The sequence below is a fragment of the Poecile atricapillus genome, chromosome Z, assembly GCF_030490865.1.
Source record: "Poecile atricapillus isolate bPoeAtr1 chromosome Z, bPoeAtr1.hap1, whole genome shotgun sequence".
Lineage (NCBI taxonomy): Eukaryota > Metazoa > Chordata > Aves > Passeriformes > Paridae > Poecile > Poecile atricapillus.
Genome location: NC_081289.1, coordinates 14,926,907 through 14,941,978, shown reverse-complemented (window position 1 = coordinate 14,941,978; position 15,072 = coordinate 14,926,907). Strand labels below are relative to the sequence as shown.

At 40.4% G+C, this 15,072-nt stretch overlaps 1 protein-coding gene across 1 annotated transcript in view; it reads left to right on the top strand.

Moving 5' to 3' along the window:
• The window catches only part of LOC131592830 (von Willebrand factor-like), a 126,614-nt gene that overhangs the window by 60,747 nt on the left and 50,795 nt on the right, over positions 1 to 15,072 (top strand). Inside the window, exons 21-29 of the mRNA XM_058864634.1 lie at positions 854 to 988; positions 4,033 to 4,182; positions 4,830 to 4,970; positions 6,558 to 6,677; positions 7,218 to 7,374; positions 7,894 to 8,052; positions 8,989 to 9,124; positions 12,202 to 13,547; positions 14,306 to 14,425. Coding sequence (XP_058720617.1) covers positions 854 to 988; positions 4,033 to 4,182; positions 4,830 to 4,970; positions 6,558 to 6,677; positions 7,218 to 7,374; positions 7,894 to 8,052; positions 8,989 to 9,124; positions 12,202 to 13,547; positions 14,306 to 14,425 — 2,464 coding nt within the window. The remainder of the gene's footprint in view (positions 1 to 853; positions 989 to 4,032; positions 4,183 to 4,829; positions 4,971 to 6,557; positions 6,678 to 7,217; positions 7,375 to 7,893; positions 8,053 to 8,988; positions 9,125 to 12,201; positions 13,548 to 14,305; positions 14,426 to 15,072) is intronic.

Here is a 15,072-nt window from a genome sequence, read left to right as displayed (position 1 = left end):
GATTCATCTGAAAATTTGGTTTAAAACGAGATGGATTTAGTGCTGATTGATAACAGCAGTATTCTCCAGTTATCACAGTGTGATGTGTTTCTTGGGTGGGATACTATTTTCCCTACAGAGTCCTCATGAGGCACATTCCTCCTTGCAGTTCTGCTTAGGGAGGAAGGTGTGATCTACTTGCCTCTGCCAGGTCTTCGAAATATGCTCCCACCTTGATGCCAGCTGGATTATGTTTGAGGAGTGATTGCTTTGCCACTACTGAGAGCTCTGTGTAAAGGTCTTATGGGCAGCAATACCATATGCTACTACATAACTACTTAAAATGGAATTTAGGTCTGTTTTCCTTAAATGACAGACACAGATAGCTCCACACAGGGACTTTTTCTTAAAAGGTGTGTACTGATAAAAATGAACACAACCAAAAATAAAATCTAAAAGGCCAGAGAGATATGAGTTATCATATAAATGCAGTATGAACTCTTCAAGGATCTCAGAAATATTTGACTTAGAAGAAAATCAAATACATTAAGCTGCCTGTGTATTCAGATATGCCCTGTGCCCATCATACATCTTAAATATCACACATACTGTAACACTGTGTATTCTCCCTGCCAAAAAATACTCTCCAAATCATGCATGTGTGTTACTGACAGAGTGTGCCCTACTCTTCAAGAGACGTAACACATGAATATCAGTGCTAAGCATAAACTAAATGAACATGGCATGCCAATATATATCCTATTGACCACAGATTACACAGTGTTGTTTGAGGCTTCTTTTTTCTCTGTGTTTTCCCTGTATGTGTTTTTCAAATACTCTGCATTACTGACTCATTTATTTTCTTATCTGATAGGACTTCTGCAAGGGTGACTCTGGAACATTCCAGATACTCATTTCAAATGAAGGTTGTGGCTTCACTGGAGAAAAGTGCACCAAAAGGGTTATAATTTTGTATGAAGGAGGGGAAATAGAGCTCTTTAATGGAAACGTATGTACTCTTCCTTTTTCTTTCCTGTTTTTTTTGGAAAATAATTTCAGATTGTTCAGTAAACTGAGGCAGGAATGACCCCACGCTCAGGGATTCTTGATAATAAAATTAACAGATTAGCAGGTTTATATTTATCCATTTTATTTCCAGAGGTATAATGCTGTTTTGGTATTTCTGCTTGATGCCAATCAGTTTATCTCAGATAATCATAGAATGGTTTGGGTTGGAAGGGACCTGAAAGATTACCCAGTCCTACTCCCCTGCCATGGGCAGTGACACCTTCCAGTATCCCAGGTTGCTCAGAGCCCATCCAACCTGGCCTTCACCACTGCCAGGGATAGGGCAGCCACAGCGTCTCTGCACAACCTGTGCCAGGGCTTCACCACCCTCACAGAGAAGAATTTCTTCCTAATATCCAATCTAAACCTCCTCTCTGTCAGTGTGAGGCCATTTTCCCTTGTCCCACACGAGACCCTTGAAAAGAGTCTTTTTCTCTTTTGTAGTCCCTTTAGCTGCTGGAAGGCTGCAATATGGTCTCCCTGGAGCCTTCTCTTCTTCAGGCTGAACAATTCCCACTTTTTCAGTCTTTTCACAACAGAGGTGCTCCAGCCCCCTGATCATCTTGATGGCCTCCTCTGGACTCATTCCAACAGCTCCATGTCCTTCATATATTGCGTGCCACAGATTCTTTCTAAATATGGTTTGTCAAAGCTTGTTTCCAGCAACTTGAAGTATTAGGAAGGGTTAAGAAATGACTGACCTGTGGCTAGTAAAACATCAGAGCTAATTTAGCATTCTGAAGGACTAAGCAAACACACACAAAAATAGAGTCACTGCCCAAACAAGTTAATGCTGAAATGTCAGCTGTCCTTTGCCCTGCTAAATTGCTGGATGGAATATCCACCTGACTATATTCTTCTTTTTCTTCCCTTTTGCTGCTAACAAACATGGAAGAATTAACCATGGATCGCTTCCACCTCCCATGTTTCTTCCCAGCAGGAAATGAGCTTTCCAGAGGGCAGAGTTCAGCCCTTTGCCTTGAACACTGTAACTCATGCTGCCTGTGAGCTCAACCTAGCCTGTGAGCACTACAGAGCTGCAGTGGATTATTGTTTCAGGCGCTGCCTTTTCAGAAGTCCTGTGCTCTGAGCTGGCGTCTGGACCAGAGATTTGCAAGAATGCTCCTAGTGAAACATGAAACCACTCTACATTTGCCTTGTTTTGGGTTAACAAGCAAAGCTGTAGCAGGCTTGGAATTGCCTGCAAATTGCCACTGAACCTTGGCAGGAACACAAAAACCTTTATTAAAGGTGTCTATGCACCTTGACAGCATGGGATCCATGTAGGCTTTGGGTGCTGCAGAAATGAACACAAGACATATTGGTTGTCCTGTGCTTTATTTCTACTGCTAAAGAATCCCTGGCTTGAGTGAGGGCGAATAGCAGTACAGGGATCATTCCATTGAGCTGGGCTTTGTCTGAAAGCTTCTTTAGTTGACAGATTTTCAAAAAAGCTGTGATTCCATTTGGATATGTAAGAAGGGCCAGAAGAAAACAGCAGGTGATTTAGGCATCCAGCAGGTCCAGCATCAGAGAGTGTTTGGTTCCTGAGAGAGCCTGACCTTGTAAGACCTTGTAAGACCTAGGTCTGTATTACAGCACTGTCCACATGACCCTGAGAGAATTTTTAGTTGTCTTTTCAGAGAGTTTAAGGCTCAGTGTAATAATATCTAGAGCGGGTTTGCTTAAAATAACAATAACCAAAAGACATTAAGGAAAACCAACTGATATGGAGATCTTAGGCAAATTCTTATTCAGTGATGACTTTCTACACTCCTTTTCCACAAGAATCCTTGGAAGTAAACAGAAGAAATAGTATTATATAGTATATATATAGAATATAGGGGTTTTTTTTGACCATTAAAATGTTTCAAATTAACATTGTTTTAAGATGATATGTTTTGGGAGCAGCTTCTACTGCTGCTACTAAGTAGGAGTTTAATTAACATGTTACAGTTCTGGCTGACATTTTAAAAAAATGAAATAATTTTTGCTTTTCTGAAACAAATCTGCAAGTTTGCAAGTTTATTATTTCATGGCTGGGCAAAAAGCCTCCATAAACATAAAAATTCTGTAATTTATGTCAACCCCTCAGCTGAACTTTGTCCTCTTCTGGTTTTTGGAACCCTCTGAATTTGGAAAGACAAAGACTGTTCTAGAATTTTAAGTGGTCAAGTGACTATATTGTGTAGTAATATGTTGGGCATAGGAGATTGAAAATTTTCATCTGCCTCTTCCAGAACTAAGTAGTTAATGCATTAATGGTGCTTAAAGTAGCAGCCATGCCAGACTTTTCTTTCCAAATGTGGTTAGTATTCCTATTAGAAATCCCATAGAAAGGGGATTGTGGTTTGAAAGAGAACATTTTAAATTAATCTCTTAAATTCTTAGTAGCTGGAGGCAGTGAATTTGCAGCCAGATGGAAAAAGAAAGAGGCACACAGGGGAAGGGAAAGTGATGGAAAAAATGAATTGACACTGAAAGGAATCTCTCTGGATTTTTCTTGTTGGTGTAGTTGTTGGGAAGAAAGTCCTTCCTGACTCCGGAATAAGACTGGTCTTTCAGAGGCCACTGATATGAGTGGTTCTCCCAGTTCTCATTACAGTGGAACCAGAAGAACAGAATTGTTAAGTTTCCTAAAAATAAAATAATAAAAAAAGCCCAAACCAACATGTAATTATTCAGTGAACTAGTGACCAATACTAAACTGGTAATTAATTGAGTACAACCTGTCTTTATCAGCCCTCCTTCATATGTTGTGTTATACCCTGGGACCACATTCAAAGACTTTGGAAATGGGATGAGATTGAAATATAGTACTTGAATCCCAAAATTCTGGTTTTCTCTGGAGTATCTGGATAGTGCATGGAAACTCTCTGGAGAACAGGATGATTGGAAGCACCTGGTAATGTGTCCCACTGAAAAATCACCTATGTTAAAACATGAGAGACACTGCTGATAGCACAATGTGTTTCTCTCATTCAGGTAAACATCAGGGTACCTCCAAAGGGCGAAAATGATAATTTAGATGTCATCAAGTCTGGCCGTTATTACATTGTTTTACTGGGCAAAAGCATCAGTGTGACCTGGGACCTGGCCATGGGAGTCTCCATTATCTTAAAAGGCAATTTCAGAGTAAGTGTTTTTTGCTTCACTTCTTATTCTCACTAAAGAATGCACTTAACCTGTTCCTGGGGAACAGCTTTTTCTCTTTTTTCAAAATGTAGATTTTAATGAAATATTAGGAACTTGTTCAAAAATGTAGGGGTTGTTTGGTAATACTGAAGGACCACCTTATCTTCCTGGTTGTTCAACTATAAGTGCCAAATCCTGGGTCATTGGAAATGGATTATGACAGAAGGAATGAGTTCTGTGGGGCCTCACAATAACCATGCCTTGAGGTATTTCTTCTGCATTCAAGAAGATCAACGTAAGGAGCCAGATTTACTGGTGATGGTGATAGCACAGCGATCTCCAAAAATTAAATGGGATTGTAGGGACACACTCCAAGCCGAACCACAGGGCACTGCTCATTAGAGCAGTCCTGCTTTCTGGAGGCCTTGGCGACAGCATGGTCCTGCTTTCAGTAAAGCGGAATGGGAATGGGTGCCACACGTTCTTTGGGAGAGACTGTCTGTTTTAGTGGCCTTGGCAAGGCCATGAGTAATTCAGTTTTTAAACTTCATGGCATTAAAGCACCAGGCTAAAAAGACTTCTTAACAAAACCCTAAACTGGTCTACAGATGTAAGATTAATGCTTTCTGTGTTTCTTTCCCTGCAAGGATCAAGTGTGTGGTCTGTGTGGAAATTTTGATGGAATCCAAAACAATGATTTGACCAGCAGCAGTGAACATCTTGAAGTAGATCCAGTTGACTTTGGGAATTCTTGGAAAGTTAATTCCCGCTGTGCTGATGTTGCAAAGGTGATTGTGAATGAACTGTGAAAACTAATTAGTGTAGGTTACAGTAACACTGAAGAATGGACAGAGAGCTTTGAAAGGATTAAAATACATAGAAATTAACTCCTAGCCCCATGTTTTTTCCAAATAGTATTATTTCTTTAAATCTGGTGAAAGGTCAGTTAACTTTAGTAAAGCCTCTGGGCTGCCTGGCTTCAGAGGAATGTTAAAATAGCCAATTTGTATGGTAGAGACTGTTCCTAGAGTTATCCAGCCCAGATGCTTGAAATCCAGCTATCACTGGAAATCTAATTTTAGAGTTTAATCTTAAAAAAATAGCTGTAATTTTCAGACAGGGGGAGTTCAGATAAAAATTACATTTTTTCCTATTCAAATTTCTATATCCCAAGATATCTTAGTCTCTCCATTACAAAGCATGGAATACATAGGTTAATTTCTATATGATTTTTTTTTTCTTTTAGTAAAGAACATTCAATTTTTATTTTCAGGTTAGAAAGGCTTGAACAGAAAAAGTAGGATACAGGAGGGGATGGGAGACCTTATTGCCATCCATCATTGCCTGTGAATTTTGGGGAGGATAGCTTCTTTCTAAAAGTGTTATCTATGTCCCAGTGCTGGGCATTTCTTGGGATACTAATTATATTACACATAAGAGTCTACCTCCTGTTTTCCAAATACAGAATTTTGCAAGAATGATATTGAATAATAAATTTGTATGTAGCTGACAAATGAAGCCCTAAGTATTTCCAAATGAAATGTGCAAGGAAACACCTTGAAAACAACTTGTTTTGACATTTGTAAAACAAAGCATTTCATTCAGCTGAATTTTTTTTCCTTGAAAATTTGTCAAAATGATCAGGGGCAGGGGGGTGGAAAAATCCTTCTTTAGATCTTTTCTTACAAGATTTAAATTACCAGAAAAATACACTGAAGCATTTATTCTTGATCGTGTGAAATCTTCTGGGTTAGTTGCTCATTATGTGCCAGTGTGACATAGCCACAATATTACCTTGCTGAATGTCACTTTTTTTCATTTGACTTGATTGAAATGCTGTAAGAAGGTGCAGTACTGAGGAGTGAGGCCGCAGTGTCAGACTGAGAAGGAGCAGCTTCTCATTTCAGTGGCATAGGCACAGGACAGGACCTGCAGGGTGTTGCTGTGTTAAATTCCCTGTCAATGCTAGTGCTCCTTGTTCTTAGATAAATTAAATGGGAGGAGGGAATACTGAGCTGTTTTTATTCAGCAGTGGCCTTGGATATTGTCTGCTGAAATCTGATCATATTTTTAAGTCTTGTGGACCTTCTGAGGAGTTGTGGATAATCATTTGTCAGGATGGGTGTTTGGTTCAGTGGGTCTTCCTGTTTTCAAAATACCTGAGTTAAAACTTCAGGGTACAAGTAAGAGCTGGAGAAAATCAAGGAGGTGATCTGCTCTGCTGCAGCAGGATCTATGTGTGTTGTACAGCAGGTTGAAACATTACTCAAAGAAACAATTTCCTTTGCTAGTGAGTCTCTTACTTCAATTTGAAGACTCCCAAGGTCCTGAAGACAAGGCTAATGTAATCTCTACTTGTCTATTACAATATTAAGCCCAACCTGGAACAGACCTTGATGTCTCCACTGTGTGGTGGAAACATAGTGAAGCAGATGATGGTAGAAACATCATGCAGCATTTTGTCTGGAAGTGTCTTTGAAGAATGCACAAAATTGGTGAGTACTGGGTCACATGTTTCACATTCTTCAATGCTGCATGATCTTTGCTGGCATTGATTACAGATGAGGGAAAAAACATAGTTGTGCTGACAGCACATTGGACTTGGTGCAGACTTGCTGGTGTTCTCATCTCTCACCTTGTCCTGTAGCTGATGCTTTATGGGAAAATGCACCCTTATGGGAAAATGCACCTATTAAGCTATGAAGTAGCTTCTTCCCAAGGGGAATTTTACTGTACAGCCAGAGACTGCACATGAAGTAAGGCCTAAGGGTTGAGATTTGAGGGAAGGGGGAGCTGAGCCAATGCAATGCCATTCAGGCTGTATTATACCCAATCTGCTGCATGAGAGGAATGGGGACAAGGCTTAAAAATATTAAGTCACAAACTGCCATCCTTGCTGACATCAGCAGAAAGATTTGCACTGATTTATGTGCCACCTTGACCCTTGGCAAGTGGAGCAGCCAAACCATCTGAAGGCTAACAATATGTACAGGAAAGAGATGAAGCGTCCCCTGCCTTGTGTTTCTCTCCTGTAGGTGAATCCGGAGCCCTACATTGACATTTGCCTGTATGACACTTGTGCTTGTGAGTCTGTTGGGGACTGTGCGTGTTTCTGTGACACCATCGCGGCCTACGCACACACCTGTGCACAGAAAGGGGTTGCTGTTCACTGGAGGTCACTGACTCTGTGCCGTAAGTACAGAAAACATGAGGCAGAACTATGTGAAAACGTTCAAAGTTTCGGCTCAGACTGGTCGGATTTAGCTCTGCTTCCACAGACATACAGAGAATTTCACATTAATGGGGCTGGGTTAACAGCTCTCTTTGACTCTCCCACCCCCTGTTTATTTCTGCACCTGGCAAACCTGTTCCATCAATTAGGGGATGCAATAGCCTGTGGTACAAAATCTAGAGGAAGAAATAGTTTCAGTAATATGGAGGTACATGTGCATTAAATAAGGTTTACAGTTTGAGCAAGTCTGGCCTTGAGCAAGTATTTCATTGTGTGAAAAAAGATGTGATCTGCTTTGATTGTAGTCAAACAATAATGTAGTAAAAAAAAAATAAATTCTGTATTTAAAAGTGAAAATCTTTCTTTTTCTAGATATATGTGGTCCACTTTGTCTCAGATAATTCTGAGATGCATGGTGGATATACACTGTGGTTTGACTTTTTTTTTTTTTTTTCTCCTCTGATTCTGTCCCTGCATAGCACAAAGCTGTGAGGACCTGAATAGGCAGGAATTAGATTATCAGTGTGAATGGAGATATAACAGCTGTGGACCTGCTTGTCCTGTCACATGCCAACACCCCCAGGCTTTGGAGTGTCCTCTGCAGTGTGTGGAAGGATGCCATGTGCACTGTCCTGCAGGTAAGCCCATCTTTTGATTTATTTAAGCAGCTTTTCTTCTTCTTAACAGGTTCACTGATGTGTTTTCACCACAATTCCTCACTGCCTGAGGAGGGAGGTGGTTGGGCATCTTGATTTGGATTTGTGAAATGGGCACAGTGCGTGGAGGGCATGAAGTATTGCCCAGAAGAGAGGATGAACCCATGCCAGCAAGGATGAGAGAGGATGGGAATGGCTTGATGAGACTGGAGGATTAGGGGCTGTGTGTCAACAGAGATTGTTGACTCTGTGGTTAAACTAGGATATGAATTTGTGCTGGAAATTGATAAAATGCTCTGCTTCATGGCAGCTACAGCAGTAAAACCTATTGCCTTCACCTGCTTGTTACCTCCAAGATGCTCCTGAAAGTGCCCAGCTGGCATCCTCCCATGAGCATCAGCTTGAAGCTTAACTATTCCAGCAACTACCTTGTAGAAAAGGGAAAAGAAAAAAAAGACAGAAAATATGGGACAGGGAGAAGAAAGGGAAGAGGGGAAGCAAATAGGGTATTTTAAGACTCCAAGTAGCTATTCTGGGCCCTGGTATTTCTGATCAGAACAAGGTAGAGGCTAGGAGGAGAAATAAATAATATACATGTAAAATGGAAAATGCCATTTCCCCCATGTTACTGATATCCTGACATCTTCCATGCTTTGTTCTAAAGATATATATACACCTTCTGTGTGGTGCTGGCAGGTATTACAATGGGTTAGGTGCTTTCAATATCTAAATAAAAGCTGTTATGAGGGAAGGAGAGAGATACTTCTCGGTGTCAAGTTGGCAGTGGCCACAACACCAAGCAGAGTATTCAGGAGGTTTAAGCTCACCTCAGAAGTACTGTTTTGCTTTTAACCCCATGATTAGTTTTACAGTTAATGACAACTGGTATCTTTACACTGCTCTGCTGTTTTGAAACAGGGAAAATACTCGATGAGCTGTCCCTGGATTGTGTCAGTCCAGAAGAATGTCCCGTGTGTGCAATTGGAGGTGACAGGATCCCACATGGAAGGAGAGTAGTTTTGAACAGAGATGATCCACAGCACTGTCAATCTTGGTATGATGGGGTTGTGGAGGGAACCAGCATCCCTCCTGTGTAAGATGAGGGGTCAGGGATGAAGTACATCCTCATGAATAAGTTTATGGATGTAACTTTATATATATACTCCAAAAGAAACTTGAATACCATCCATTATGTCAATATCCCTTCACAGAGAACCCAGAGCTGAAGATTTTTAGTGACAGGAGTAGGGATTATAGGATGTCAGCTGAATTGAAGCAAGTGAAATCTATAAATTCCTTTCAAAAAAGGTCTTTTCACATGTGTAGGTGGCCCTGGCTTCAGATGTTCCGCTTCTTTTTGTGCAATATGTGACTCAACATCAATAAAGCTGTCAGACTCCTTCCTTCTGCCAGTGCTAAAAAATTCCTGTGTGTAGTGCAATGTCTGAATGTGCACTCAGTCTAGAACTTGCTGAGATTATTAGCAGTTGGAATTGTGTTCCATTACTGCAAAATCAATTTCCATGAGATACTAAGGTGATACCTGTGGTCTGATCCTGTGTACAGGCGTTTCCAAATAGGATAAAATGAATGACAGGGATTGTGATGCTGTGCACTGGGCAGGATGAGGGCCTTCAGTTACAATGCAGTAGAGACTATTTGCATTTTGTTTAATCCCCCATGGCATATTATGAAAATTTGTCATTCTCTGGATATCTGGAGCATGGATGGATATTTTCACTAGTGACTTAATTCCATGAATAAAAGATAGTTTTCCAACTTCTAAACTGATCAGATTTAATGGAAAATGAGTTGTAAAACTGCAGCAGCCATTAGCCCAGACCAACACCTTAGCTCCAAGTGCTCTGAACCTCATAGAAGCTTAGAATGGGTACAAACTTGCGATTCCTGGTCTCTAGCCAGGGCTAGTGTGCAACTGAGCTACAAACCCAGGGCATGAGACTGTTAGGCTGATCAATTAAATACATACTTTTTAACAATACACATGAAGAGCCACAAATTCCATCAAAAGGTCAAAAAAGTGTCTTCTTAAATGAGTCTCTGTTCTCTAATTTTTGTAATTCTTAATAATAATTTATCTTAAATGTTGATACACTGGCTGCTGCTCACAGAAGATTTCAGAACATTAGGAAAACTTACCTCACTAGGGAAACATCCTTTTGTATAGCTGTCACCTAATTTAGATGCCTACACCATCTGTACAAACAATAGAAAATATTGCACAAGAATGAATTTCATAGCAAACATCCAAAGGAAATTGGAAACCCGAAGAGTCTTGTTCATATTAGGAGTAGAATAATAAATCTTCTGTTGCTGTATGTTAATGCTGAAAGTAGCTGTGCATTCTGCAATTAGGAAGACACTAAAATGAGCTTGAAAAGAACATAACACTTAAATTTAAAAGAACTTAAATTAAGGTGCCACACATAAAGTGAAGTATTTTCCTGGAAAATGGCACCTTCTTCCAGTATTGACTTACGTAGTTTGTACATCCTGGGTTTTCTCTGGAAGTGAAAACAAGCGTTTTTTGGTGGTTGCTCTTTTGTAACCTTTTCCTGCTCTGTTCCTTGGACTGTCCAGTAAGACAAGGAGAATATATGGACTGGTTCTGTTCCAGCCTGTGCCTGAGTGCAGTCACATTCTTTTCTCTGAGAAGTGAAGCTGGTCAGAGGGATGGAACACCTCTCCTGTGAGGAAAGGCAGAGAGGGATGGGATATTCAGGTTGGAAAAGAGAAGGCTCTGGGAAGATCTTAATGTGAGCTTTCACTGCTTCAGCCTATGGGGAAGATGGGTGCAAAGTTTTTAGCAGGGCCAGTTGGGACAGAACAAGGGGTGATGATTTTGAGCTGAAGGATGCTCAATTTTTAAAAAAAAAATATATGAGATACAAGGAAGAAGTTTTTTACAAAAGGGTTGGTAAAACACTGTCACAAGTTGCCCAGAAAGGTGGTGGATGTCCCATCCCTGGAAATATTAAAGGTCAAGCTGGATATGGCTCTGAGCAACATGTTCTAGTTGAAGATATCCCTGCTCATTGCAGGAGAGTTGGACAAGATACACTTTAAAGATTTCTTCCAGCCCAAACCCCTCTGTGATTCTAGGAAGTAAAGAGAAACATGCAGCCAGGAATTAGAAGGTCAGAAGTGTTAAAACCTTGCTAAAGATGGATAAATCATAAATGAGTTAATAAAAGGTGGATGGTGACAGAGGTGAAAAAGTTCATGGTGGTACAGAACGATGAATAGTGGAAAAGGCAGAGATAGGAGAAGGAAAGAAAATTGCGAGCTGAGGTGGAAAAGGGAAAAGAAAAATGCACTAATGGACGTGAGTAGAAATGGTGAGGGAAGACATAGAACTAAAAAGAGATAACATCTATGGTTGAAATAAAACATTTAATACGAAGAACTGGACTGAAAAAGAAATCATGGTAAATAATAAGAAGGTAAGAGAGACATAAGAAACAGTGGAGGATGAACATGTGTCAAAGCTGTATCCAAACCAAAATGAAGTCAGGAATAAAAACCTACCAGGAATGTAGAGCACTTTAGAGGTAGAGAGACTGTTAATTTCAGTTAAGGTTAAAATCTGTATAAACCTGGCCCCTGCACAGAGTTTGCTGAGTCATATCAGAGGTAAAACATTTCTCCAACTCTAGGATTTTACTTGGTGTTAGCTGCCTGCAGTTTGCCTTATGTTCTGGTTCCTTGTGAAGCAAACTAGATCAGCAAGTTCAGTCCACCAATGGCCTGTAGTTTGCTGTGGTGCTGATGCTCAGTGGTTCCTAAGCAGCTTCCAGACACAGATTTTACTCTTTCTGCTAAAGACTGTTCTAAGGAGTTTCCTCTGACTAACACACTATAGTTGGTTGTGTTTCCTGAATCTAAACAAACATCCATGAACATAGGGAATTTAGGTGTACAATACCATGTGGCAAGTTGTGGGGAATTGGGGTGGGGGAAGAAAAATTATTCACATCATGTTTTGGTTTCATTGTGGTTTTGAGATATTTGATTTTGTATCGGTGTTCTTTTATAATGTGTGGATGACTTGTTATAAGCATTGCTTTTTAGAGTTAAATTTGACATTTTTCTGATTTGATGATTTTTTAGTCTATGTGAAGGGAAGAACTTAACCTGTGTGGACTGTGGGCCCATGGAGAACACCCTAACTCTGACAACACCTATTCCAGAGGAGGACATTGAGCTACCAGCCAGTGCATACTCATGCAGCAAGATGATGGACTTGGCCTTCCTGGTTGATGGCTCCAGTAAACTCTCAGAGGAGGACTTTGAACAGCTGAAGACTTTCATAATTGGCGTGATGAAAAAACTCCACATCTCTCAAAAAAAAATCCGAGTGTCAATTCTGGTGTATAGGGCTGGTCCCACCATCTATCTTAACCTTAAAGATATCAAAACAAATTCTCAGATGAGAAGAATTGTCCAGAACATAAAATACACAGGTGATAAAGAAGCATCTGTCTATGAGGTCTTTAAATACACTGCGTTGCATGTGTTTGGAAAAGCAGAAAGGACCAATGCTGCCAAAATTGCAGTGATATTTATAGCAAGCAAGCCTCAAAAAAAAATCCGTGACATGCTTGGGTTTTTGAAGACTAGAGATATCACAGTAATACCCGTGGGGATTGGGCCACATATCAATGTGGATCAAGTCAAGTTCATGGCAAAGATGTTTCCAGGTAGCAGAGCCTTCCTAGTGAGCAATGTGTTGGAGTTAATGGATAATAGAGATTTCCTCATTGATCACCTGTGTGGTCTTGGACCTGAAGAAAGTCTTCTGTTACCAGCTACATCTGCTCCAACCATGTCCAGTGTCATACTTCCCCCTTTGGGACTCACAGTCCCACCAGCTCTTTCAGAAAAGTCCCGTCCCAACAGGCTGGATATTGCTTTTATTGTGGAAGGATCTGACAATGTTGGGGAGGAAAACTTCAATAAAGTCAAGAAATTCATTGAGAAGGTGGTCACAGGAATGAATGTGGGACAGGAAAATATTCACGTTACAGTCATGCAGTATTCAGAGACTGTCAATCTGGAGTACTCCTTTAGGGAAATACAGTCAAAAGAAAAAATTATCGAGAAAGTGAGGAGTATACCCTACCAGGGAGGGAGGGCTACCAACACTGGCAATGCCCTCGATTATATTTCCAAACATACATTTGCATCAGTGAATGGGGGCAGGCAAGACGTTCCTCACTTGGTATATATGGTGTCATCCAGTCCTTCCACTGATGTTATCACACGACCTCCCAGGAGCATGAATGTTATTCCCATAGGCATAACCCCTGGTGCTAATATCCAAGAACTCAGAAAGATCAGTCAGCCTAATGACCCAATTATCTTGAATAGTTACAACAGACTTATTGAAGAGGCACCTGAATTAGTGCTGCAGTCGTGCTGCTCTCATGGGATGAGATTTTGGACCAAAATCACAGGTAAGATTGGATGAATTTTCTGTGTGACTTCCTGTTTTCTCTGTCGGGTCTCCTCCATTTACCCTGTGCACCACTGAAATGTGAAGGGTTTCTTTATCTGGTTTAGTGTCTTGCGGTCATAACACCAAGGAAGGAATATTTGTCTTCCCTGAAGGCTGAGGATGCTGCCTCAGTCCAGCAGAATTGAGCCCAGCCCTGCAGTCTGTTTTCTGTAGGCTCAAAGTCCTTGTGTCCTTTTGTCAGCAAAGTACAGCAGCTTTCATACAGGTTGGAGAGTGACAGAAGAAAAACATTCTCCTATCTTTATTATTATTATTCTCTGCTTAAAATAATGTAAAATTGTACTTGCTCTTTTGTGAGGAGACATTATTTGGTTTTTCACATACTTTTTTTTTCTTTTGTTTGCTTAGGGATGAGGAGAGTATTCTGGTTTTTTTTGTTTATTTTTGTTTTGTTGTTGGTTTGGGTTGGGTTTTTTTGTTGGTGTTGTCATCTGTTGTTGGTCTTTGTTTTAGTCCCCTGAGAGTAAAACAGAATCAGTAGAAAAGCAGGAATTGAAATATCCATGTATCCCACTGGATATGAATCTCAAGGCTTTCATTAAAGGGGCATCCCTTATTGCTTCAACTGGTCGTTATCCTGCTTTGTTTTCCCAAAATGCAAATGGACCTACCCTTTCTACTCCTACCACATTAGCAGATGCTACTTTTCGTTATTATATGTAAAATAACTTCTTTCCCTCCCCCTGTTACCCTCAGAGTTGTGCAACAAACCCATGGACATCATGTTTCTTCTGGATGGAAGTTCCAATATAGGAGCATCAGAGTTTGAGGAAATGAAAAACTTTGTGCGGGCATTTATTGAAAGTGTTGTGGTTGGTATGTATCTGCCTTTCAGCTCAAACACAGAAAGTTGTTTTGTATTCTTTTGCTTGTAGGGGACAAACCAGCTTCTATGTGGAGCTTTTTCAATTCTTAATTTTAGATTACTCATTCCGATCCCTCAAAACACTGACTGCTCAATGTTTATTTCCTGACCTATGTGGGATGGCTGATGCTTTCTGGGAGTGCTAAGCTCACTGTAATTGCAGAGTGTGTATTGATAGGGGGATACACATCTGGTTAGGCTATTCCTTATCTTTCATTATCAGTGCAGCCCCCCTGGCAGAATGCCTTGTATACTGCACATATGTGAGGGGATCATGTGGCACAGGGAGCAGTTTAGGACATTGTGTGGGTTGTACCAAGCCCATTTGCATGGCAGGGGCTACACAGGATCCTGTGTATTCCCAGTAGTATTTAACAGACATGGATTTTTTTTTTTTAAATCAAAATTTTTTTTTTGATCCAGTATTAAGCCATTTCCATGGAGCAACTGCTGTTATTGGTAGTGTTCATACATGTTTTACAAAGCATTGATAAAGATTCACTGTGCTCTATAAATACCCTCAGTAGGAGGCCATGAAGAGAAGTACAGCCAATCACCATAAACAATATATTGCCTGGTTCAATTTTGCAAATCTGAT